We start from the raw sequence: 23,976 nt of genomic DNA, 5'->3' as shown, positions 1-23,976 counted from the left end.
TTATCGTCGATATAGTTCTTTAACACAGCCAGTTCAGGTTCCGAAAGAGGGTAAATTCGCCCAAAAGGAATGGCTGCTCCAGGCAGAAGGTCGACAGGACAATCGTAAACACGGTGAGGGGGAAGTTTGTCAGCTCCCTTTTCATCAAAAACATCCAAGAATTCGTGTAAAAAGTATGGTATTTTTGTTAAACGATCGTCAGAGGAGGAACAACCTCTTTATTTTCTGTAACTGAATGAGAAATACTGACTTCAGAGTCGAATTGCAGGACACCAGTGCACCAATTTATTGAAGGATTGTGACGTCTTAACCAAGGTAAGCCAAAAATAACAGGGAAAAGAGGAGAAAAAATCACATTGAATACAATAGACTCAGAATGGCAGGAGTTTATCATTACACTCAAAGGGATCGTCTCATGCGTCACAGGCCCGGAAGAAAGCGATGAACCATCGGCCGTCTTTACGGAGAAGGGCTCTTGTTTGAGACGAATAGGGATAACGAAAGTCTTAACAAACTCAGAATCAATGAAACAGTCACACGCCCCCGAATCAATGATGGCCGATGCTTTAACTCTTCTTTCGAGCCACTGTAGAGAAATGGAAAGAGTTAAGGGTGAGAATCCTCTGGACGAAGTACTGACAGATAAAAAAGACAGTCCTGCTTTACCAGAAGGACGAGTGGGACAGTCCTTCAAAAAATGACCAGACAACCCGCAATACAGGCAGAGGTTCAGTTGACGTCTGCGAAGTCTTTCTTCAGGCGAGATAGCAGACCTCAGAAGACCAATTTGCATAGGTTCGCCCGACTCCACATGATGAGAAGAGGCAGAAAGGCGAGGGAACAAAGGAGCCTTGGGAAGAAGCCAGGAAGAAGACCTTTCAGCGCGTCTTTCTCTTAGACGTTGATCCATTTGGATTACAAGATCAATAAGGCCTTCCAAATCGGTGGGCATTGCAACACGAGAGAGTTCATCTCTTAAGGCATCAGAGAGTCCAAGACGAAATTGATGTCTCAAAGCCTTGTCATTCCACTCCGTGTCTGCTGCATATCTGCGAAAATCAGAAATGTAGTCCTCTACAGGCCGTCTCTCTTGGCGTAAAACACGAATGGCAGCCTCAGCAGATACGTCGCGTCTGGAGTCATCATAAATTTGACCTAAGGCCTGGAAGAACGTATCGGAGTCATTCAGGAGTGGACTTTGGCTCTCCATCAGACGATGAGCCCAAGCTTGTGGTTCCCCAGACAGTAAAGAAATAATTACTCCAACCTTGACTTGTTCAGAGGCATAGGTCTGTGGTTTCAGGGAGAATACCAGTCGGCAACCATGGAAGAATGCACGAAAAAGTTGTCTATCTCCGGAAAACTTTTCTGGCAGCGCCACCTTGGGTTCAAAATACACAGGAGCAGAAGCGGAAGGTTGAGTTGGAGCTTGGGACACAGGAGGTGGAGGAAGATTAACAGGAGGGGTAAGATCATGAAGCTGAACCTGGATCTGTTGATAACCTCCTTGCAGGTCTCGTACTGCTTTAGTAAGAGATGTAATTTGCTGAACGAGGGCATCAAAAGGCTGAGAGGCTTGATCACCGCCAGACTCCATATTGGCGAAGTGATACTATCAAGCTCCGTAATGGGTCCGACGAAATAATAGCCTCCCCTATGCCTCTCACTGGAACTTAGAGCCTGGGTGGGGACAGGAATAAGTCCAGATGAAGAGTAACAGAGGTGACGGTAGATAGATGTTGGGTAGGCACTTGTAAAAAAGTCAAGTCGAGGTAGCCAAACAGGGATAAGCGGAAATCGTAGTCAAGCCAGGCGTGGGTCAGGAACGGAATCAGCGGTAACAGGGGAAGTCCAATAGAAGAGTCAGAAACAGGCCAATAATCAGGAAACCAATGGATCAGCAATGTAGAATTCAAAGAAACGCTTAGTGTCAAGGCAAGATCACTTCGCAGTGACTTGCAGGCCTCGGCGTCCTTTTTACGTGCCGTGCGCATGCGTCAAAAACTGGCGCGCGCCCGCGAACCTCTGCCCGCGCGCACAAACTGACGCAACCACGCCGATGCGCAAACACGCCGCGATCCTTCGCTGGGGCGCAAGTCAGTACCAAGGGACTGACAGTAACAATGGTCTTGAATTTCCTCCATTTGTCCACAATTTGTCTGACTGTTGATTGGTGGAGTCCAAACTCTTTAGAAATAGTCTTGTAACCCTTTCCAGCTTTATGGGCATCAACAACTCTTTTTCGGAGGTCCTCAGACACCTCCTTTGTTCGAGCTATAATACACATCCGCAAATGTGTTGTATCAGGTTTTGCTGGATCCCTGTTCTTTAAATAAAACAGAATCTCTCACTAACACCTCCTTGTTATTCCACAAGTATCACCGATAAAATGACTCCCATAGGCTCTAATGGGAGAAAAAATTTGCAGTGTGTCATAAATTTGTTGCTCAATTTGTTGCATGTCAAAAAAATGTTGTCATCCATAGACTTCATTGCATTTGGGCAAATGTTCTCGAATTTTCAGCGAAACGGGCCAAATTTGCCCATCACTACACATGACATAATTTATAAGAATATAAACAGTGTGATAATATTTTTATAGCATTATAAAGATAAATAGTCAGAAACAATAATCAATAAAAAAGCACATGCTTTTTGGGAATTTAAAAACAGCAATGCTGGGAGGCTTTAGTAATTATATAACACCAGAAGTAGGATTATTAACTAGCATTAGAGCCAACCTGAACAAGTGCCTGTAGCAGCCAATCACGTCTTTGCTTTGTACTACACTGTTTTCAGAATTGGCAGATAAGACAAGACTTATGCATTTTAGCACAATTATATATTTATAGTATGGATAATACCTAATAGCATATGTATTCATATGCAAGCTAATCAGGGGATGGACAATGCCTGAAACTATAAATTTACGGAAATATAAAATTACAGAAAGATACAGGCAGATTCTGCTTCTTACAACTGCTCCTGTGGCTGATTCTAATGTGAATAATTGGTCACAGCCACTTTAAACAGTTATGCAGCTCAGGGAATCTAGGAGAGCAAATAAGTGTGCTTTCCAAATCTTACTGTACCGGACCTAGTTCTAGGAGAGCAAATGTAAATTATCACCAGTTATAACTCTAACTGCACCAAAGTATGGAATTTTTTACTTACCATTCGGTGCAGATTCAGAGATCAGAATTCACTGCAGCCAACTTCTGGGTCTTTGGTAATCTGAGAATGAGACATGCGCAGTTGGAGCAATTTCCCGGGTCACTACAACTGCGCATTCCCCCGGAATTGACGGAAATTGCTGAAGCACCGGAAGACACGAAGACCCGGAAGATGGTTGCCGTGAACTCTGCTCCCTGAATCTGCACCGAGGGGTAAGTAAAAAGTTAGGGGCATTTGCCCGGATTAGCAGCTAGGCTGGGGGGGTCTATGTGGGGTAGGGTTTTTTTTTAATAAGGGGTTTGTTTCTCCTTTAAGTAAGGGTTAGTTAAGGTGACAAATAAAGTTTAATGCTCAAATTATTGGAGAATAAAAATATCTTCGGGCGCTCAACACGTCCTATGGAAGGCATCGAGACAGCCAGGAGGATTCCGGGAATTGGGAACACATTCTTTTCTCTCTCATTTGTCCAGTCATTATCAAGGTGGAGAGATTTTTTTCAGGCAGTGAGATATGAAGAGAATACACAGAGAATAATGGGGATATAGGATTATACATTAATATTATATAGGTATATAGAGTCTTGAGTCTCCAAACCTCTCCCGATTTTGACAGCTCAGCCTGCAATGCCGGGTTTCTTACTGAAATGTCCCTAATTTCTCTTTGATCTCCTTCACTGATGCCATAAAAAAAGTGCCAACGTTTTTGAAACTTCATTAAAACAAGAGGCTTTTTGGCAGAGAGCAAAGAACACTGAGCAGCTGCACTTTGATACATTTGTAACAATTAGAGTTGCCACCTTTTCTAGAAAAAAATACTGGCCTTTCTATGTTTTTATGTTTTTTCCCTATACTTAACATTGCAATCACGCAACATTTTTACCAGCCAGGCCGGTAAAATACCGGCCAGGTGGCAACCCTAGTAACAATTGAAGATAAGCAAAGCTACAATTGTAACTATTTAAGATAAGCAAATCTTTTGGGGAAACTGAGACTGACCGTTTAAAAGGGCAATTTCAGCATCATTAGCAAAACTGCTATGACACATAAAACACTGTCCTAAAACTCCCAGAAATGTGTTCAAACTTTCACCAAATGGGTGTGGTTAAAAAATGATGTTTTTGTCTCTCTCTTTACATTTTTCAAACATTCTGAGGTATGATATATACGTATACAACATTTATATTGTAGGCAAGGTACTACCTGAGAAAAACAGGCTTCCGCCTCGGACTGATACTATCATGTTTCCTTACTGTATCCACTACTTACCAATTACTGCTACAGGCATTTTGGGAAACGTATCACCTACACCCAGGTCGCTTACACCAATCCGCTTACAGAAGTCTTTAATTGACAGGCGGAAAGCCCGCCTACTTCTCCTGTGCTTGTTGCAGCTCTCGGCTCAGGGGGCGTGTCAATGTTGGGAGCTTATTGAGCTCAGGGGCACGGAAGCGGGAGGGTGGGGAGTAGGATTGTCGGTGTTTTGCCAGAGGATCCGTGGATAGTGTCCTGTGTATCTCCATGGCACGCCGGTTTCCCGACAGCCCGTGTTCTGACGGAGATAACGGTGAGTGTCTGTGCGTGTGAGTGACAGGTGGCGGACTGCCGAAGAAACCTCCTACAACTAATTCCCATTTGGGAGCGCGAAACCAACTTGTTTAGCTTTATTAAACCGGCGGCCGTGCAGCAGCTGAGCTACGGAAAGCATTTTAGGACATGTGCCTGCCTGAAACTTTAGTGTGGGGATGTTATTGTCCGAGGCAGATCCCTCGCCCCTCCCTCTGTTGTAGGTCCTACTGTGTTCTACCTGATATTCTCTAGTTTCTCTTCCCTTTCCTCAGGCACTTTCCTTAAACAAACTCTCATCTTGCCTTTTGCCCCCCTGCCTATTTTAACATTATTTTATATCTTGGGGTAAGGTCACTCTGGGCGTTTCGGGGAGATTTAGTCGCCTGGCGACTAATCGCCTCGTCTTTGCGGCGACCAATTTCCCCGAACGTCTTCTTCACTCTTGCTCTGTATAAAATGAAAAATCACCTGCGCTAACTAAGCACACTCAGCGATTTGTTTTCCGAAGTCGCCCCAAGTTGCCTCACGAGGAAACTTTGGGCAACTTCGGAAAATGAATAGTCGCGTTTGCTTAGCGAGGAAACTTCGGGCGACTAAGGAAAATGAATCATCGCGTGTGCTTAGCTTCGGCGAGTTTTCATTTTAGCCAGCGCAAGAGTGAGGGAAGGCATTCGGGGAGATTGGTCGCTGCAAAGAAGAGGCGATTAGTCGCCGGGCGACTAAATCTCCCCGAAACGCCCAGTGTGACCTTACGTGTTTTATATACGTATAAACGTGTTTTATTTACATATATACGCTGAAGTTATTGCAGAGACTTGGCTCTGTTTAAAGGGGAATATTTTTTCGTATGTTATAGAATGTCCTATTCCTAGCAAATGTACAATTGGGCTTTAGTATTTATTTTCTATAGTTTTTGAGTTATTTGCCTTCCTCTTATTCATCTTCCCAGCTTTCAAATGGGGGGGTCACAGACCCCAGCAGCCAAAAACATATTGCTCCGTGAGGCTACAATTTTATTTGTATTACTTTTTATTCCTTTTCTTTCTGGTCACTCCCTCTCCTATTGATATTCCAGTCTGTCATTCAAACCACTCCTGGTTGCTAAGGTAAACAAGACCCTAGCAACCAGAATAATGCCGAAAATTCCAAACTGGAGAGCCGCTGAATGAAAAGCTAAATAACTGACAGGTCATAAAAAATGAAAACCAATGGCAAATTGTCTCAAAAAATCAACGTCTGTCATAGTTAAAGTTAAAGGGTGGTTCACCTTTAGACGCCTGTTGGGTAAAAATGTTATCCCCAACCAAAGTTGCTGGCTAATAGAGCCCGCATTCCGGTTGGGGATAACAGTAGTTTTTTTTTTAAAAAATGCCCCCTGCCAGCGCTACACTACCTGAACCGGGAGGAAGCCCCCGGTGCGAGCAGCCATATCCGGTCACTCGCATGCGCATAAGGGTAGGACTACATGGGCGTTTTTGGCACGATCCGACACGCTGTGCAAAAACACAGGTGTCGCGTCGGATGTGACAGAAATAAGGTAAGTGAATGCATTGTCAGATGGTATCGCAGCGTTGATCTGACGCGACACGTCTGTCGCATCCAATTTGACGCCTGCGTTTTTGCGCAGCGTGATGGATCCCTCCAAAATCGTCTGTGGAGCTCCTCCCTAATGCGCATGTGATGTCATGCGCATAATGAGCAATTCGGGGCAGCTTTTCATTATGCGCATTCAAGTCTATACATTTATTGTTAGTGCTACTTGATATTGTTCCTCTTTCTATTCTATTTTATGCTAGTGTTCCTCTCTGATTCATATTCCAGTCTCTTATTCAAATCAATTCATGGTTGCTAGAGTAATTTGGGCCCTAGCAACCAGATTGCTGAAATTGCAAACTGGAGAGCTGCTGAATAAAAAAACTAAGTCAAAAACTACAAAAAATAAAAACCAATTGTAAATTGTCAGTCTCTAAACATCATACTAAAGATTAACTCAAAAGTGAACCACCCCTTTTATTTAAAGTTGAACAACCCTTTTAACGTTATATGTTATGTCTGTTCTACATGACATGTCCAATACATTTACCCGATTGTGTGTTTTGTGTGTTCTAAATCATATTGGCAAACCATTTATGCTAGAAGTGTCTTCATATTAGAGTTCCTTGGACATAGATTAAAGTAAACATATACTCACATGCTGGAGTCCTCTAGTGACCAAAAAGAGGTACAACCTCATTACTAAAAAAATTTCAGAAGCATGCTTTTAAGATAAAAAAATACAGCTTTATTACATCTTGTAAAACATCATCAAATACCCCTCATGGAGCCTAACGCGTTTCATGCTTACCTATCACTTAGTCATAGGCAATCTCTGATATGTTCAATTGCAGAATCTCACACATATGTCATCTGCATCATCAATTAGAACTGGAGCTATTGGCTCAATTATTTGGAAACACTTGATATTATACAATCCATGTTATGGGGTGCACATTAAATATAACACCTGCCCTAATCTGTTCTATCCCTTGTATCGAGAAATATTTAAAATTGCTATAGCTACACTCCATGAAATCTCTAGTGACATTGGTTTTACTGCTGTATTTAGTGTTACTCGATTAATATGTTCCCTCATTCATTCCTTAAGTGATCTGGTGGTACAACCCACATATTGTTTAATACATTTGGTGCATGTAATTAGATAAATTACTCCTTTGCTGCAGCAATTTATGTATTGTTTACTTTTATATGTGTTATTGGTTACTGTAGTGCTAAATTCTTGGGAGATCTTTAGGTATTTACATGTAATGCAACTTGGTGACATATTGTTGCTGAGTCTATATAGAGAACATCAAAAAAAACACAGTGAGCTGAAATGTAATGGATTTTACAGATTAGGACATGATTGTTGCATTACATGTAAATACCTAAAGATCTCCCAAGAATTTAGCTCTACAGAAGTCTCCTTCAGAAGCAGTGGATTCTCTGATTGTATCTGTGTTAGAGACGCTTAAATTGCAAGAGCCAGGAGGAAGCTCTGGCGCGTCCAAAGTCCTTTTTAAGCGCAACAGCAGGTCTTCACCAATGTTTCCCTCTCACTCTCAACTTGATCAGATAATCCAACAAGAATGGGACAAACCGAAGAGGCGTTTTCCAAGCTAACCGTAGATTTTTGAAGCTGTATCCAGTCTCGGCTCACTGAAAAATGGTCAACACCACTGTTAGTGGATGCCCCAGTCTCTCCTTATTCTAGGAACACGGCTTTACCAGTCCCAGATGCCTCTTCTTTTAAGGATCACATGGATAAAAAGATGGAGAGACTTCTCTGCTCCACATTTTCAGCATCAGGGACGGCTCTTCGACCGATTTTAGCTACTGCCTGGGTAAGCCGAGCAGTACAATCGTGGTCTGATTCTCTCCTTCAGGCAATTCTGTCAGGAGCTCCACGCCATGAACTGTCACAATTGGCAACCCAAATTAAAGAGGTGAATGACTATATCTGTGAAGCTTCTCTAGACGCTACTCAAGTGATTAGTTGATCACCGGCATTGGCTGTAGCAGCCCGGAGGTCTCTCTGGATGAAACTAAGAAATCACTTACATCACTTCCGTTTAAGGGCAAGTTACTTTTTGGACCAGTCTTAGACAAAATCATTAGTCAGGCCGCTGGGGGCAAGAGTACTTTGCTTCCACAACCAAAGGCTCGCACAACATTTTGCAGGGGAAAAATTTTTCGTCCCTCACAGAATAATGGTAACAGGTCTCCACCCAGACAATCTTCCTCAAGCAGAGGACATTTTGGTAGCAAGCCCAAGTCTTCCTGGCAAAACCGTAAGCCTTTCTCCAGACCAACTGATAAGTCCTCTTCAGCATGACGGGATATGCAGGCCGCCAGGCCTGGTGCCTCTGGGAGGACGACTGTGACACTTTACAGAGGTCGGGCTTTCAACCACACAAGATTCATGGGTTCACGAGGTGGTCACACAAGGCTATCATCTGGAGTTTTCCTCCATCCCTCCCAGACGTTTTTTGTTTTTTTAATTCAAATCTGCTTTTATTGTAAAATATATGCAAAAATAAACAGAAAAAAGAAAAAAAAATGTAAGTACAAGGTATTTGTTGCAAGAACAAACAGTAAAAGTTATATGCAGAATGTCACAAAGCACTGTCAAAGCAAGTTTCCAGACGTTTTTTCATGTCAAGAATTACTCAGGAACCAGTAAAACACAAAGCCTTTCAAGAAGTCATCGCATCTCTTCTTCAACAGCAAGTGATCACTCCCGTCACTCCCACCGAAATTTTCAAGGGATATTATTCAAATCTTTTTGTGGTCCCCAAAAAAAGACGGGTCAGTCCGTCCAATACTGGATTTGACGGAACTCAACAATTCATTCGACCAAGTACATTCAAAATGGAGTCGCTAAGATCTATCATAGCGGCAATGAGTCAAGGTCAATTCTTGAGCTCCCTCGACATCAAGGACGCTTACCTGCACATTCCAATTTTCCCTCCCCATCAGAAGTTCTTGCGTTTTGCCTTTCAAAACAGTCATTATCAATTTACATCACTTCCATTCGGTCTGACATCAGCACCGAGTGTTTTTACCAAGATAATGGCAGTTGCAACAGCACTAATCAGGAATACAGGGGTTTCAATAACCCCATACCTCGACGATCTGCTCGTAAAGGCACCATCTCTAGTGGAAGCTCAACATTCGATCAACATCACCATGTCCCAGATAAAGGATCTAGGTTGGTGTCTCAATTTGGAGAAGTCATCCCTATGTCCCAGCCAATCCATGGTCTTTCTAGGGATGCAGTTCAATACTCTGACTCAGAAAATATCTCTTCCTCAAGAAAAGATCCGCAACATACAATCATTAATCAAGGCCTTGCTAGCAAAAACAAGTCATTCAGCCAGGCTTTGTATGAAGGTTCTGGGGGTCATGGTGTCAGCAATAGAAGCAATGACATTTGCACAACACCACCTCAGAGAGCTTCAATGGAACATTCTAGCAGCCTGGAAATGGAAATCACTTTTCCAGAAGATTCAGTTATCACAAAAAACCCGGTCTTCCCTTCTGTGGTGGTTACAGACCTCAAATCTCTCCAAGAGTTGTCATCTAGGAGAACCTCACTGGCGTCTCATGTCGACAAATGCGAGTCTATTCGTTTGGGGAGCAGTACTAGAAGGTCACACAGCACAAGGGCAGTGGAATCAAGAGGAAAGTATTTTGTCTGATCAATCTTCTTGAAATACGAGCAACCCGATTGGGCCTTTGACATTGGCAGAGAGACCTCGCGGGTCAAGCAGTAAAGGTTCAGTCGGACAATTCCACAGCAGTGGCGTATATCAATCATCAGGGCGGCACAAGAAGCAGAGCGGCCCTGAACGAGGTAAAATTGATATTCAAATGAGCGGAAGCAAATCACACTCCGCTATCTGCCATCTACGGTACATTCCGGGCTTACAAAAATGGGAAGCAGATTTTCTCAGTCGACAAACATTGGATCCAGGAGAATGGTCACTGGTAGAGGATGTCTTCGACCAGATAACACAAATGTGGGGAATGCCAGAGGTCGACCTCATGGCAACGAGACACAACCGGAAAGTACAGTCTTTCTACGCTCGTTACCGAGATCCTCTGGCAGAGGCCGCGAATGCACTGACATCTCCCTGGAAGTTCCATCTAGCATACGCTTTTCCTCCGCTACCCCTGGTGCCCAGAACAACCAAAAAGCTTCAGAGGGAACAAACCACCCTCATTTTGATAGCTCCGAAGTGGCCCAGACGAACGTGGTTTTCAGATCTCAACCTGTCAATAGCAGATCCGTGGACACTCAAGGCACGTCCGGATCTTCTGCACCAGGGGCCAATTCGACATCCCAATACAACCAGACTCAACTTGACTGCGTGGATCTTAAGACCCAAATCCTAAAAAAGGTTTTTTGACTCAGTGGTGAGCACAATATAGGCAGCAAGAAAATCCGTTTCTGCAAAAACATATGAGTGTGGTCTACTTACCATCAGTGGTGCAGGAATCGAGAGAAATTTTGAAGTTCTCTCAATACCTAACATACTAGACTTTTTACAAGATGGTCTTTCCAAAGGTTTCTCTCTTGGATCACTTAAATCACAGCTATCCACTTCAGTTCTTTTCCAAAAATGTTAGCCATCTTACCAGTTGTTAAAACATTCATACAAGGGGTGGCTCCTCCCTTCCGAGCACCAATTGCAACCTGGGACTTAACATTTGTCTTAAAGGCTCTTCAACATCCACCATTCGAGCAAAGTCTGTATCCTTACAGTGTGTCCGTATCCTTACAGTGGGTTACGTGGAAAACCGTTTTCCTATTTGCGATTGCTTTAGCTCGACGAGTATCAGAATTCAGTGATTTATCGTGCAGGTCACCTTTCCTCACCTTTCACCATTATAGAGCTGTACTTCGCACTGGACCATCCTTTCTACCTAAGGTGGTTTCCTCCTTCCATCTAAACCAGGAGATTACCATCCCAACATTTTGCCCTACACCAGCAAACTCAAAAGAAGTTGAACTTCATTCCTTGGATCCAGTTAGCTCTCAAGTTATATTTGCATAGAAGTCAAGACAATTGCAAATCAGATGCACTATTTGTTCTTCCATCAGGACCAAGACAAGGTTCAGGGGCTTCAAAGGTTTCCATTTCAAGGTGGATAAAGCGGCCATCCAAAAAGCCTACTCTGCACAGGGGAAGACGCCACCTGTCAACATCAAAGCCCACTCCACTAGGGGGATGAGCACGTCCTGGGCATTCAGAAATCAAGCCTTGGCAGAGCAATTGTGTAAAGCAGCGACGCGGATATCTATACACTCGTTCCCCAAATTTTACCATTTTGAGAATTTTATGACACCTGACACGCTTCGGCAGGAAGGTTCTTCGACTGCATAGGGCCTATTCCCGCCTTTAATTGGGGACAGCTTTGGTACATCCCCACTGTCTCCTGTGGCCCCCAAGCTGACAATGGAGAAAAGTAGATTTTGTGATACTCACCGTTAAAGGAACAGTAATGTCAAAAAATAAGTGTTTTAAAGTAATGAAAATATAATGCGGTGTTGCCCTGCATTGGTAAAACTGCTGTTTTTATTTCAGAAACACTTCTATTGTTTATATAAACAAGCTATTGTGTAGCAATGGGGGGAGCCATTCAAAGGAGAAAAAGCTCAAGTTACACAGCAGATAGCAGATAAGCTCTGTCTGTCTAATGGTGTTATCTGTTATCCATTAGTTAACCTGTGCCATATAGCCGTTTTTCAATTTCCGCCATTGCTCTACAGCAGCTTGTTTATATGAACTATAGTACCGTTTCTGAAGCAAACAGATCAGTTTTACCAGTGCAGGGCAACACTGCATTATATTTTCATTACTTTAAAACACCTACATTTTTTGGTGTTACTGTTCCTTTAAATCTCTTCTCTTCAGTCGCTTGGGGGACACAGGACTTCCCTCCCTAAGAGGAGGCCCTCACTTTCCTTTAGATATGTTTGGCAGTGCCAAGAGTTTTTGGTTTAAACTTGTTGATCAGTTCATATTTAACCTCCTTTGGTACAAACTGACCAGGCTCCGCCCACTAGAGGGGTATAGCCAGTGGAGGAGGAGCGAGTTATTCTTCTTGTTGTGTCCCGCCTCTTAGTCATACCAGCTATACCCCACTGTCTCCTGTGTCCCCCAAGTGACTGAAGAGAAAGAGATTTAACGGTGAGTATCACAAAATCTCCTTTTTTTTTCTACTATTCATAATTTTGGCTCCTGGATTCCATTGACTGTTTGATTTGGTGTTTCGGAGTGGAGCCTGCCCGTCATCCAAACTTTTCGTGTGCTGTCACATATTGTACCTGATATGCAAATGTGTCACGATTATATTATATGTAGAATAATGTGTGTATTTATGAATTACGTGTTTTTACATAGAAGATCAATGGGGAAACACTTATGAAAACTCAAGGAATTGCTTCTCTGTCTGCCCTGTAGCATAGGCAAATATTGTGCTTGGATGTTTGGTGATCTGATCACTCAGCCAGATTAGGGGGCTTATTTATAAACACTGGGCAAATTTGCACTTGGGCAGTAACCCATAGCAACCAATCAGTGATTAGACTTTTCCATTCAGCTGCAAGGAAAACAATGAAAGCTAACATCTGATTGGTTGCCATGGGTAGTTGGCCAGCTTAAATATATTGCAATATATGGACAAACAATCCCTGTTTTGTTTAAAGGGTAAGGCATTTTTTAGTAGCAGTATGCACAAAATGTCTCTGTCCATGGGTTGAGTGCAGAGGACCTCATGGGTAACTGTCCAGGTGCAAATTTGCCCAATGTTTATAAATGAGCCCCTTAAGTTTGTTATGGACTATGGATGTGGAGACTAGCTAATATTTAACATAATTTCTCATAAGAGAAGCTGACCTTAATATATCTAACCTATTAACTGGTGAGTTGTCTAGTGAAATATTGTAAAGTCTGGCAACACACTTGGGTGTCTGTTTACTAAAGTTCATAAAAATCGTCTATAAGCCATCAAGCAACTATTGCATCAAGAAAAAATCTGACTTTATATCTCCCCCATTATTCTGGTGTTTTTTCTGGCACAGGTCATTATTGCTATTATCCACCTTAGAAAACCTACCCCTTGTATTGACAGCTGGGTTGGAAGACTGAGAGGTTGTCTAAATTCTGACTGGAAAAGTATTTACATATTTTTTTTTTTTCATTTTTTTTTAAGATGTCTTCTTGCCAGATGGAAGTTCAGAGCCTGTTAGTGAATTCTTGCATGAACTGCCAAGCTACCAGTCTTTGTTAAGGAGGAAAACATCCTATTATGGAACCATTGAAAGACGCAGAAGTACCCATCAGCTTAAAGCTTCCGTTTCTGTTGATCCAGGTATTATGGAGCCAGCAACTGAGGGGATGATACCATTAAGGGAGCATGCACTCAGTATGCAAGAAAAAAGGAAATTAAGGTTTGTATTCTTTATTGCAGAGTTTTGAATGCTTGTGTAAAGTTCATATAGGTTGAAGAATAAATGACTAGGATAGATTACTAAAAGAATGAATATCTGTTCCAGAGAGAGTCATGAGATGACCCGTGTCTCCTAATGTGACATTAGAGTCAGTGTCAGCCTATTTCATTTGCTTGGTGAAGTAAAGTCCATAGGGCAATAGAGCTGTCTCCAAACTGAGTAGGTAACTTCTTAACCTTTTGTATGTGGATCTTGAGAGGTCCTGCCTGATTGATATCCAGCCAGGAATTGAATTGAAAATGCTGCCATTAAAGGACTACATTGACGTGCTGATGCCATCCTCTCCCAGGTGGTCTCCCAATTATGATTTGATTCTTAAAATTGGGGCAAAATTATTGGATCTTCTTAGTTTTGCTCTCTGCATTGGTTGCCAAATCAGGTAAAGATCCATTCTTTTAGCAAATTTGCCAAACGAGTGGATCTAATAATGTATGCCCAGCTTTAGACAAGCAGCAAATTACTCTGCTTTTCATTGTTGTTAGGACACATATATCTGGTTAGAAAAAGTGTTAAAGATGATTCTCTATTACAGAGACTATATTAAAATAATTATTAATTACTTATATCTGAAACAGAGTAGTACCCTGTTGATGCAATATGAGACCTAATGTGGCCTTTTATGGGCTCTGCGTGTGCAGTGTTTCTCCTGCCTAAGTAGTTCAACAACATAAAAGTAAAATTGCAGCTACAGGTTAGGGATCTATTAACTGGTGTGCATGGGACCTGAGGTTTTCGATATAAGGGACCATATTTTAAAGGGAGTCTAAACCCTAAAAAACAATTGTAAATATACGTAGTTGTTCTGAGCACTTTCGCAATTTCGATACATTTGACATATTTAAGGGGTTATTTGAATACAGGAAGTACACAGACAGTTATGGTAGGTTACATTCTGGGCCTTCAAAAGCTACTGAGCTGAAAGCCAGCCTAGCGGTATAAATCTGCTAAAATCACATAAACCACTAAAATATAAATTTAAAAAGTGCCCGGAGTGGCACTGTATAGGTTTACACCAATTTATTTTTCTTTGTTAAGCCTTTAAACATAATAAAAACATTTAAACATTAAATTAGCCCAATCGGTTCATTTTAATTTATTTTTGAGAAAGTACAAGGTACTGTTTTATCATTGCAGAGACAAGCAAATAACTAACAGAAATACAATTGGTTGCATAAAATGGATTATTTGTCCGTACCCTTCTGTCCATTCTGGGTATTGTGTTTTCAGATGAGGGTTCCCCTACCTGTATTCATTTTATTCATGCTAGATCTTTGCTCATATGCCATAGATTTCATTGGTGACTGTGCAGTAAAAATATAATGGCATAAATTTGGTAACCTGCTTCTGAACTTGAAACATCCCCTTGAAAGGGACAAACAATCTGACTTAAATTTAGCTTGAAAAGGAAATAATATTTGTCTGGTTCTTTTTCTTGCTGCCCCAGTGTTTGATTCCCACTATAAGTGATAGCTAAAAGCAAAAATGACTGACCTATATATTTATTGTATAAATCTAACAAAATAGCTGCCTTTTGCACAAATTCTGCTATGTAGAGAGACTGGATTTCTGGTGATTTTAGTAGAGTGAGCTCTAATACATTTTCTTTGCAAAAGGAGCCCCCTATAAGATATATTGTATCTAACTGTCAATAAATATCTGACACCCAACTGCTGCATGAAGACAGAATGAAGAGAACAGATGCTGAGAGAGGAATAGTGAACATAATCTTGATTATTTCAGAAAGAGTACAGCATTTTAATTGATTGTTTTTAGAAATTATATTACATTTTCATTATAGTTCCCCTGTAGTAGATGTATATCATTTTAATATATGCACATGTAAATTGCCATGATGTAAATTGCTGTTGGTTATTTTGTACATAGGGATATGCAGAAGCTGTGTTCACAGTACATCTCACGATGGAGCCAGTGGAAACAATCAAGTTGGAATTCATGCAGAAAATTAAAGGAGGACATTGCTCAATTATTCATTAGCCATCTAACACTTTGGAGAGGAAACATTCGTAACATTGAGGGTGCATATTTTTTTTTTTTACAATCTGCTGTTATGTGAGTGGGAGTCTCAGAACACTTCATGAATAAAGTGAATTGTTACAAAGTATTAATGTTATGTACTGGGTGGCTGGAGGTACAGCAGTACTTTGCACATTTGGATCCTTGCCTCCAAATTTATCACATGGATGTTTAAGTTCTCTGTCTGGCCCCTTGCTGGTGATTGCATTGGGTATGTATAGTATGTACACTGCTATCCACATTGGAGAGGGCCAATCAAGATCAGACAGTAGATGGAGATGGGGACAGTTATAGCAGGGGTCCCCAACCCTTTTTGGCCTGGGGATCAGGAAGGGGGTTAATTTGGCACAACGGCGTCCAATTTGGTTGCGCCGGTCTCCCAATTTGGCGCGCCAGCGTTATTTGTTTGGTGGCCCACTTCAGGACTGTCCACGGCCCGGTTCTGCGCCCTTGAAGATGTATTAGAACTCACCAGAATCACCAGAAATCCTGTCTCTCTACATGCAGGATTTGTGTAAAAGGCAGTTATTTTGTTAGATTTAGTTTGTACTGGAATCCGTTATTTTAGTGAGCTCTAATTTATCTGCTAGGAGAGGGAGTCCCCCCTAAATGATGAATTGAAACTGTCAATAAAAATCTGACACCCAACTGCTGCATGAAGAAAGAAAGAGACAGATGCAGAGAAAGGGATAGTGAAGATAAACTTGATTGTTTCAGAAACGTTGCAGAATTTTTAATTAATTATATTTAGGAAGTATCTTATTTCATTATGGCAAAGCTTATATAACATTTGAATTTTTGCGATAGTTCCCCTTGAAAGTCAACATATAATACAAATGTATTCTGAGCATTATGATATGCTATTATATTCTGATTACATCTTCTGTTTGACTGTATTGTTATTGCTCTATAAAAAAGTGCAGTTCAAATACTGTTTTCTGATAAAGCATTCCTTTCAACTTCTTGTTTAAGTAAGCCTCTTGGTGTCAAATACATCCATGTATCTTGCTCTTTCTAAAAAATTACTTTCTCGTTCCAGTTTTCCACCATCTAACTTCCCTTAGTCAGATATACGAGCAAAAATTGTAGCTGTCTATTGAAACTATTCGTAGGGATCCTCAGAAATAGAATTAAATGTAAAAAAAAAAAATGCACAAGATATAAAGGTGTTATCTGTTTTTTTAAAATGTCTCAATTTTCTCTTCTAGGTAAATTTGGAACCGGTATCGGGTCTTATTTCTCATTTCTTAGGTTTCTGGTGATTTTGAATCTCGTGATGTTTCTCTTGATATTTTGTTTTACTACACTCCCAGTCGCTATTTCCAAACAAGGAGTTTTCAACAGCAGCAATATTATCCCATCCAAAGTTGGTAAGATAAAAGCTGTGTAATGTATTTGTTGTTGCCTCATGTTCTGGAAAGATTTTTAAACAGTTTGTACATTTTACATCTACAGATTTGGAATGCACACATTATACCCCAGGTGGCTATGGACTTCTGTATTTTTATAGTAATGTTATTGATTTACTATCAGGAACGGTATGTATAAAGGGCATTGTACTAACCAGTTGAATATTTTTGAAATATGATAGATGCTCCTCCTTGCAAGTTAAACCAATGTGTCCCTTAGTATGAGAACTATTTAGTTCAAAAGTAGTAGCTTAGGGAAGTCAAACAAGAAATCAATTATTTTCATGTAGTTTTTGAGTTTTTTGATGACATTACACACATGTGCCTGTAACATACTTACTTTTACACATGTGTATTTAGTGGAAATGCATCTCCAAGTACAGTATAGTATCTAAAGCTGCATTTAAATTAGGCATCATTTATTTTACAGCCAGTTCAGACTGTGAATGTATCATTATATGTACAGGAAGGGTTTGTATTTTATCTGCAACATATCTTTCTTTATATGTTGTCTTTCAGATGGGTTTTGTACTGACACTATATACATTTATTTCAGGGGTTTCTAGAGCTCACCTATCTATTCTATGGCTATTATACCATAGACACCGTCACCTTTTATGTCTTCAACTACAGTCTTCCACTTGCTTATGTGTTGGTCACCATAAGCTGCCTGTTGTTGAGCATTATTTGGATAGTTAAAAGGTAACGTTCATTTTTCTTACGTAGGTAATTGCATGTTGTAAAGGAACTGAATCGAAATCTGTGTATTTGTGCTGATAATGGGGATTATATTGACTTTTTATGATATAAATTCGAGGTGGATCTGCCATATGTGTGACATAACACCTTTTTTTTAACTCTCTTTTTATTGAATTTTCGTCAAATTTTTTTTTCTCAAAAAAATGAACAAATAATCAGGGGTTATACATTATCAAAAAAGAAGCATTGTTACAGTTATCTCCAGACTCCTCTACCCCCATTATGGGGGGGGGCTAGATTGCTGTACCCCAAAAGAAACAGGATGAACAACCTTGAAAAAGCTGTTAAGCAAAATGTGTTGGCATTTTTTCTCTTTTTAACCTACTTTTTTAAAATATTTACTTTCAACATCAGTTTGGTTTAGGTCTGCTGGGGGTGTGGGGTGTGATATTCATTGGTGTGATCCTTCTCATCTTTAAACCCCTTAATGCCTTGGATTTGTGGCTTTTTAGGGTTGCTCAGTTCTTTCTCAAGTTTAGGGCAAGTTAATACACCAAGGCCACATTCCCGGTTACCCTGTCCTGCCTTCTACTTTGTGGTGTCCCAGGTCTTACAAATTGATCAGGCAGTTAGCTTTTGGGACAACTCCACCCTCTATGCAATTTTTCCAATTTCCTTATCAATTATTTTATGGATTTGAGCCATGAATTGCTTTTATCAACCCACCCCTATTTTTGGTCATTAGGTTTATACTTTTTTTTATATAATCAATGAATTTCTAAGTACTCCTTACTATTTATTGCACTAGCACTTTAACCACTTAGGAACTGCACTTATTATATTATATGGTGATTAATTGTAGTTATAAGGTACAGATCTATGAGTAAATGCCTGGAGCAGTATTTTTAAATTAATTTGTTGGATCTCACCTTATTTATTGACTAGCACCTCTCTAAATCAATTAAGCAACTTCTTACTTTAATTAATTTAATATACGTGTATTAGCTTAATGAATTGATACAGGCCGTAATTGGCACCCACATTTTATTAATTATCATTACGTATAATTATTAATTCCTGGTATTGTGTCTCGTTTTACTCGATTTAAATATAGCATAGAAATTGGCTAAGTTATATTTGTCTTCTTGTCCAATACTGATAAGGAAACACATCTCAAATTGGGATTACTTTAAAATCCTGTTGGTTATAGGCGGGGTTCTTTTCTATTTTTAGGCTTTACAATTATGACAACAGTCAGACCTCTGCATATCAGACCAACCACTTTTTTTTTATTAATTAAGGGGTTCTATACTTTTTTGGTCCCCAGGATAAACAACCAGTGAAACTATAAATGAACAATCGCTGAAAAAGAAAATAACATTAAAAAGAAGATATTTGGGCAAATTCCAGATAGAATTCATAACACCTGTCTTATCTGAAGCACACAATAGGATAGTAGTGTCCCAGTGTAGTCAAATAGAAAAACTAGCTAATAAAGCAGTGCTACAACTATTAGATCATAAACCAAAATTTCAGTAACTTACAGTATACTGCTATATCACATACTTTCTTAAATGTTACTTCATGCTCCACCTTTCTGTTTTTGCTTTGGACACATATTATATACATATTATAACCTGCAAATGGTGACAAAGGGAAGGCGAGCTTTGAACAAGCAGGAAGGAACTTTGAAATCTTTCAGTGCAGTAAGAACTGGACATGGCACAGATTTTCTTGCTATGTGAGCAATCACTTGGCTGTAAAGGCATAATGGTTCCTCAGTCTTCAGAGAGAACCTGGATACAATATTTGTGCTTAATGGAGAACTAAACCCCTGTCAACCCCTTCTTATATTCTCCCATTGGTGCTTTGGTTATTTAAAAAGGGAACTATCACGAAAATGAAAATTTAATATAAGCTTCAGCATACTGAAATAAAAAACTTTCTAAATACAATCAATTAAATATTCTGTGCCATTTCTGAAATAATCAAGTTTATCTTCACTATTCCTTTCTCATCATCTGTTTTTCTTCGTTCAGGAGTTAGGTGTCAGACATTCATTGACAGATCCAATATCTTATATGGGAGCTCCTTTTGCCTAGAAGATGTATTAGAGCTCACTCTATTAAAATCACCAGAAATTCTGTCTCTCTACATGCAGAATTTGTGCAAAAGCCAGTTATGTTGTTAGATTTTGTTTGTACTGGAATCAGTTATTAGAGTGAGCTCTAATACATGCGGGTAAAATTTCGGGCTGCGGGTTCGGGTTAGGTATGGGTTTCAAAAAATGAACCTGTGCAGGACTCTAGCACCTATATTCCTTTGCAAGGGCATGTGGCCTACTAATGGAGATTTTGACATTTGCCTGCTAAAAATTTGCCATCTTCAAGATGCCTTTTGTGCCTAAATACTCATTTCATTTTTTGGGCTTCAAACTAATGTCCTTGTTCCATTACATTAGAAATCATAGCCAGAAGCCTTGTCTGCAAGATACAATATTGTTATATGATTTATATTGTTATATTTGTCATAATGTTTTTTTTTTCTTATACTAAATGACTGATTACTTTACAGGGCTGTAAATGGTTTTAAACAAAGCCTGGTACATGATGAAGACAAATTTCAGAGCTACTGCAATAAAATATTTGCAGGTTGGGATTTCTGTATCACTGATCAATACTCAGCAGGTCTTAAGCACAGCAGTTTGCAGTATGAATTAAAAGTGAGTCACTGTTTTATTTTTACTAATTGTCCTGGTTTATGCAAGGAAGTTTTTTATAAGAGGAAAAAAAAATTTGCAAGGAATTGTGTCAGATATGTTTTATGTTAACAGGAAATATTGGGTGAAATACAGGATGTAAACAGCACTGTGCGTTTGTGTTGGCCTCTCACACTATATAATATATCCCCTATAAAACCAACATAGAAATACACGTGGAGAGATGTGTATAATGAATCATTTCCTATGTATTACTATTCATATATGGCTGCCTAATCTATATGTCTATGTACATAAATAGCATAAGCTTTAAAAGTTAAAAAATGTACATATACCATATACAGTTATGGCTCACAAACCTTAAAATCTTTAATTATAATGCACAAAATTTAAAAAACTGAAAGTCGCAAAAAAAAAAATAAAAAAAAAATTGCCAACAGAGAGAGAGTCCAAGGTGGAAGAGTAGCATATATAAGTGTAGCAACATAGTAATAGCATTAAAAAGGAACAGTACTCCAGTGCTGGGACAAAGACAATGTTGATACAGACACTAGACGAGGGACACCCAATAATCTAGCCAAAGTATTTACTTTAATGGAAAATTCCTTGTGTTTTCTCTCTCTCCTCACATGCACAACAGATTTATGGAGGGACAAATCAACAAACAGCATGTATCTTTAATCCCCAAAGTACATTAATCTGTCCCCAGTATTCATGTTGCTTCCTGCCTAAACTGCTTTGCGTCTGTGATGGGTATTAAAGAATGGAAAGTACCTAAAATCTAAACTGGCCTGAAAAATTTTAAAGGAAATAAAAGGGTTACATGAAATAGTCCAGTTATAACGGATAATATACAGTAACAGGTGGTCATTTATTAATAGGGATGCACCGAATCTGCTATTTTGGATTTGGCTGAACTCCCGAATCCTTCGCGAAAGATTTGGCCGAATACGGAACCCGAACCGTAATTTGCATATGCAAATTAGGGGTGGGAAGGGGAAAACATATTTACTTCCTTGTTTTGTGACATAGTCACATAATTTTCCTCCCCGCTTCTAATTTGAATATGCAAATTAGTATTAGGTTTGGCCGGGGCAAAAAGATTCCTGCCGAATCCCGAACCGAATCCTGGATTCGGGGCATCACTATTTATGACTGCAAATGAAGAGCAAATAGCTAGAATGGGCACAAGAAAACTTAAAGCAGTGTGGCTGTAATGTGGAAACAATTGAAAATGTCCTACATATAGTGGACATATAACATATGGTTTTGTTTTTTTTACAGACAGACCTGGCTGAGGAAAGAATCCGCCAAAGGAAGCAGAAGAGGACAAGAGGAGACACATGCCGCATTTATTTCATACGTTTTCTTTTAAATGTAATTGTCCTTGGAGTGTTGGCCGGCAGCTTTTATGCAATTTACAGAGCTACTGTATATTCAATGGAAAACAGCAACACTGTTAGTATTTCTTTTACATTTAATTAGTAGCCAATAGTGTTTCGGGATTTTTACCAGCTGTTTATGATGCAATGTGCACAAAGTTTAAAGGGGCATTATACCCCTTGTTCGACATGAGAGCAGTTAATGGAGCTTTTGCCTGTTGTTTTAATCAGGAAAGAATCTATGGTTTTTGTTATTTTTTGAGCCAAACAGGAACATTTAGTATTTTCCATTTCTGGTCCTCACAGGGATAGTTAGTATACAACCTTTATAAAACCTCCTCCCTCCCCCTTTTGCTGTTTTTTCCTTTATACGGTGCTCATATATATTTATTGCATTAATCAAGGATTGTTGGGTTCTTGGATCTTAATATGTACATAACTAGTGAGCGTGTACAGAGATAAATTGTAGCTTCTGCATCCTGCAGTTGGGCTCAGGTTATAAATGGTCTTTTAAACCGCACTGTATTTGGACCATCTCTGTTTACTCTATTTAGGAATGACTTGTGAGAGCATTGTCTCTGTTTACTGTTGAGACAATATTATGAATCTATGTAAAATCTTGCACAAATAGAGTGGATTAGGCTAAATATGTGAATGAAAACTCTAAATGGAAAATTAGAATAATGACTTTTAGCTAGCTATTCCGGTCATAAATATGTGAATGAAAACTCTAAATGGAAAATTAGAATAATGACTTTTAGCTAGCTATTCCGGTCACCAGCAACATGCCTTCAACCACTTATTTGAAATAAGTGGGTAGTTTAAACATTGCATTTCCTTGTTCCTCGAGTCACTCTTTAGCGAAAGAACATCTCATTCCTGTTCATAATACAGTTCCTCCTTGAAATCTTAACCTGATTTTAGAAGCAGCACTGGAAAGTACAAGGCATTAAAGTTGACCTTTTTTCTAGTTCACAGCACATAACTAGCCACATTCTTTTCCTTGCTTCATTCCCCAGGACTCAACCTTCAGTCTTATTTTTCCTTTACAGAGCGTATTTCTGAGGAGGCAACCAATACGGAAACTCTCACACATACGTATAAATGATGATAGGAATGCTATGCCCTGTTGCTTTACTACTTAGTTAAAGGGTCCCCAAAATATAAAAAGTTTTATAGTGGGCAACTGTGAGAAACCCAAGATTTAAAAGATTTCATTGAACTGAATGTAACAAATGCGATTTTCATTTTTGATTACTTGACTGTAAATATGATAAAATAATCACAGGGTGCAGTAAGGGTTAGTTTCACCTGCAAAATTACATTCATTTGTTTTACTGTGTAGGTGAGTGGAAGCAGCGCTGACCCTATAAACCTACTAGTGGAGTATTTACCATCAATTGTAATCACCATTGCCAACTTTATAACACCTCTGATCTTTGAAACTATTGTTCGATACGAAGATTACTCTCCAGCCTTTGAAATTAGATTTACATTGATACGGTAAGATTTATTTTATATTATGTGGTGTTTTTAACTCTGCTACGTTGTCTGGGAATATTAGCCAATATAAATGACCGATGCTTGGCCTGTAATGTGGAATTGGGAATGCAGGGGAGGCAGTTCGGGGAGATTAGTCGCCCCGGAAGAAGAGGAGATTTGTTGCCGGGGTGACTAATCTCCCCGAATCTGCCTGTGTGCCCTGACCCTTAGTCTGCAAAAGCCCTTTTTAGTATACATAGAAGAGAATGGTGAGCTAATTATAGGGACACAGGAGAAACTTTATTGACACTCACTTTTGCCACAGTCACTTGTGAATACGAGTGCAGGTGATTCTCCATAGTTTTATTCCTGTAGCTGGGGATGTGCTGTTTGCAGTCTATTTTGTTGTTCATGGACCTGCACTGTAGATTGATCATCCATAGGCTAGTGAGTTTGT

The 23,976-nt window shown here is 39.8% G+C and overlaps 1 protein-coding gene across 1 annotated transcript in view; it reads left to right on the top strand.

Moving 5' to 3' along the window:
- The first annotated feature begins 4,583 nt into the window (after window positions 1-4,583).
- tmc7.S (transmembrane channel like 7 S homeolog) overlaps window positions 4,584-23,976 on the top strand; it is a 29,806-nt gene continuing 10,413 nt past the window's right edge. The window contains exons 1-9 of the mRNA XM_018239118.2: window positions 4,584-4,737; window positions 13,497-13,734; window positions 15,679-15,830; window positions 17,037-17,198; window positions 17,284-17,366; window positions 17,794-17,939; window positions 20,511-20,658; window positions 21,940-22,113; window positions 23,383-23,540. Of these exons, the coding sequence (XP_018094607.1) occupies window positions 4,692-4,737; window positions 13,497-13,734; window positions 15,679-15,830; window positions 17,037-17,198; window positions 17,284-17,366; window positions 17,794-17,939; window positions 20,511-20,658; window positions 21,940-22,113; window positions 23,383-23,540 (1,307 nt within the window). The 5' untranslated portion in view covers window positions 4,584-4,691. The remainder of the gene's footprint in view (window positions 4,738-13,496; window positions 13,735-15,678; window positions 15,831-17,036; window positions 17,199-17,283; window positions 17,367-17,793; window positions 17,940-20,510; window positions 20,659-21,939; window positions 22,114-23,382; window positions 23,541-23,976) is intronic.

This window comes from Xenopus laevis, chromosome 9_10S (assembly GCF_017654675.1).
Source record: "Xenopus laevis strain J_2021 chromosome 9_10S, Xenopus_laevis_v10.1, whole genome shotgun sequence".
Taxonomy (NCBI): Eukaryota; Metazoa; Chordata; class Amphibia; order Anura; family Pipidae; genus Xenopus; species Xenopus laevis.
This window is presented reverse-complemented; position numbering and strand designations above follow the sequence as displayed.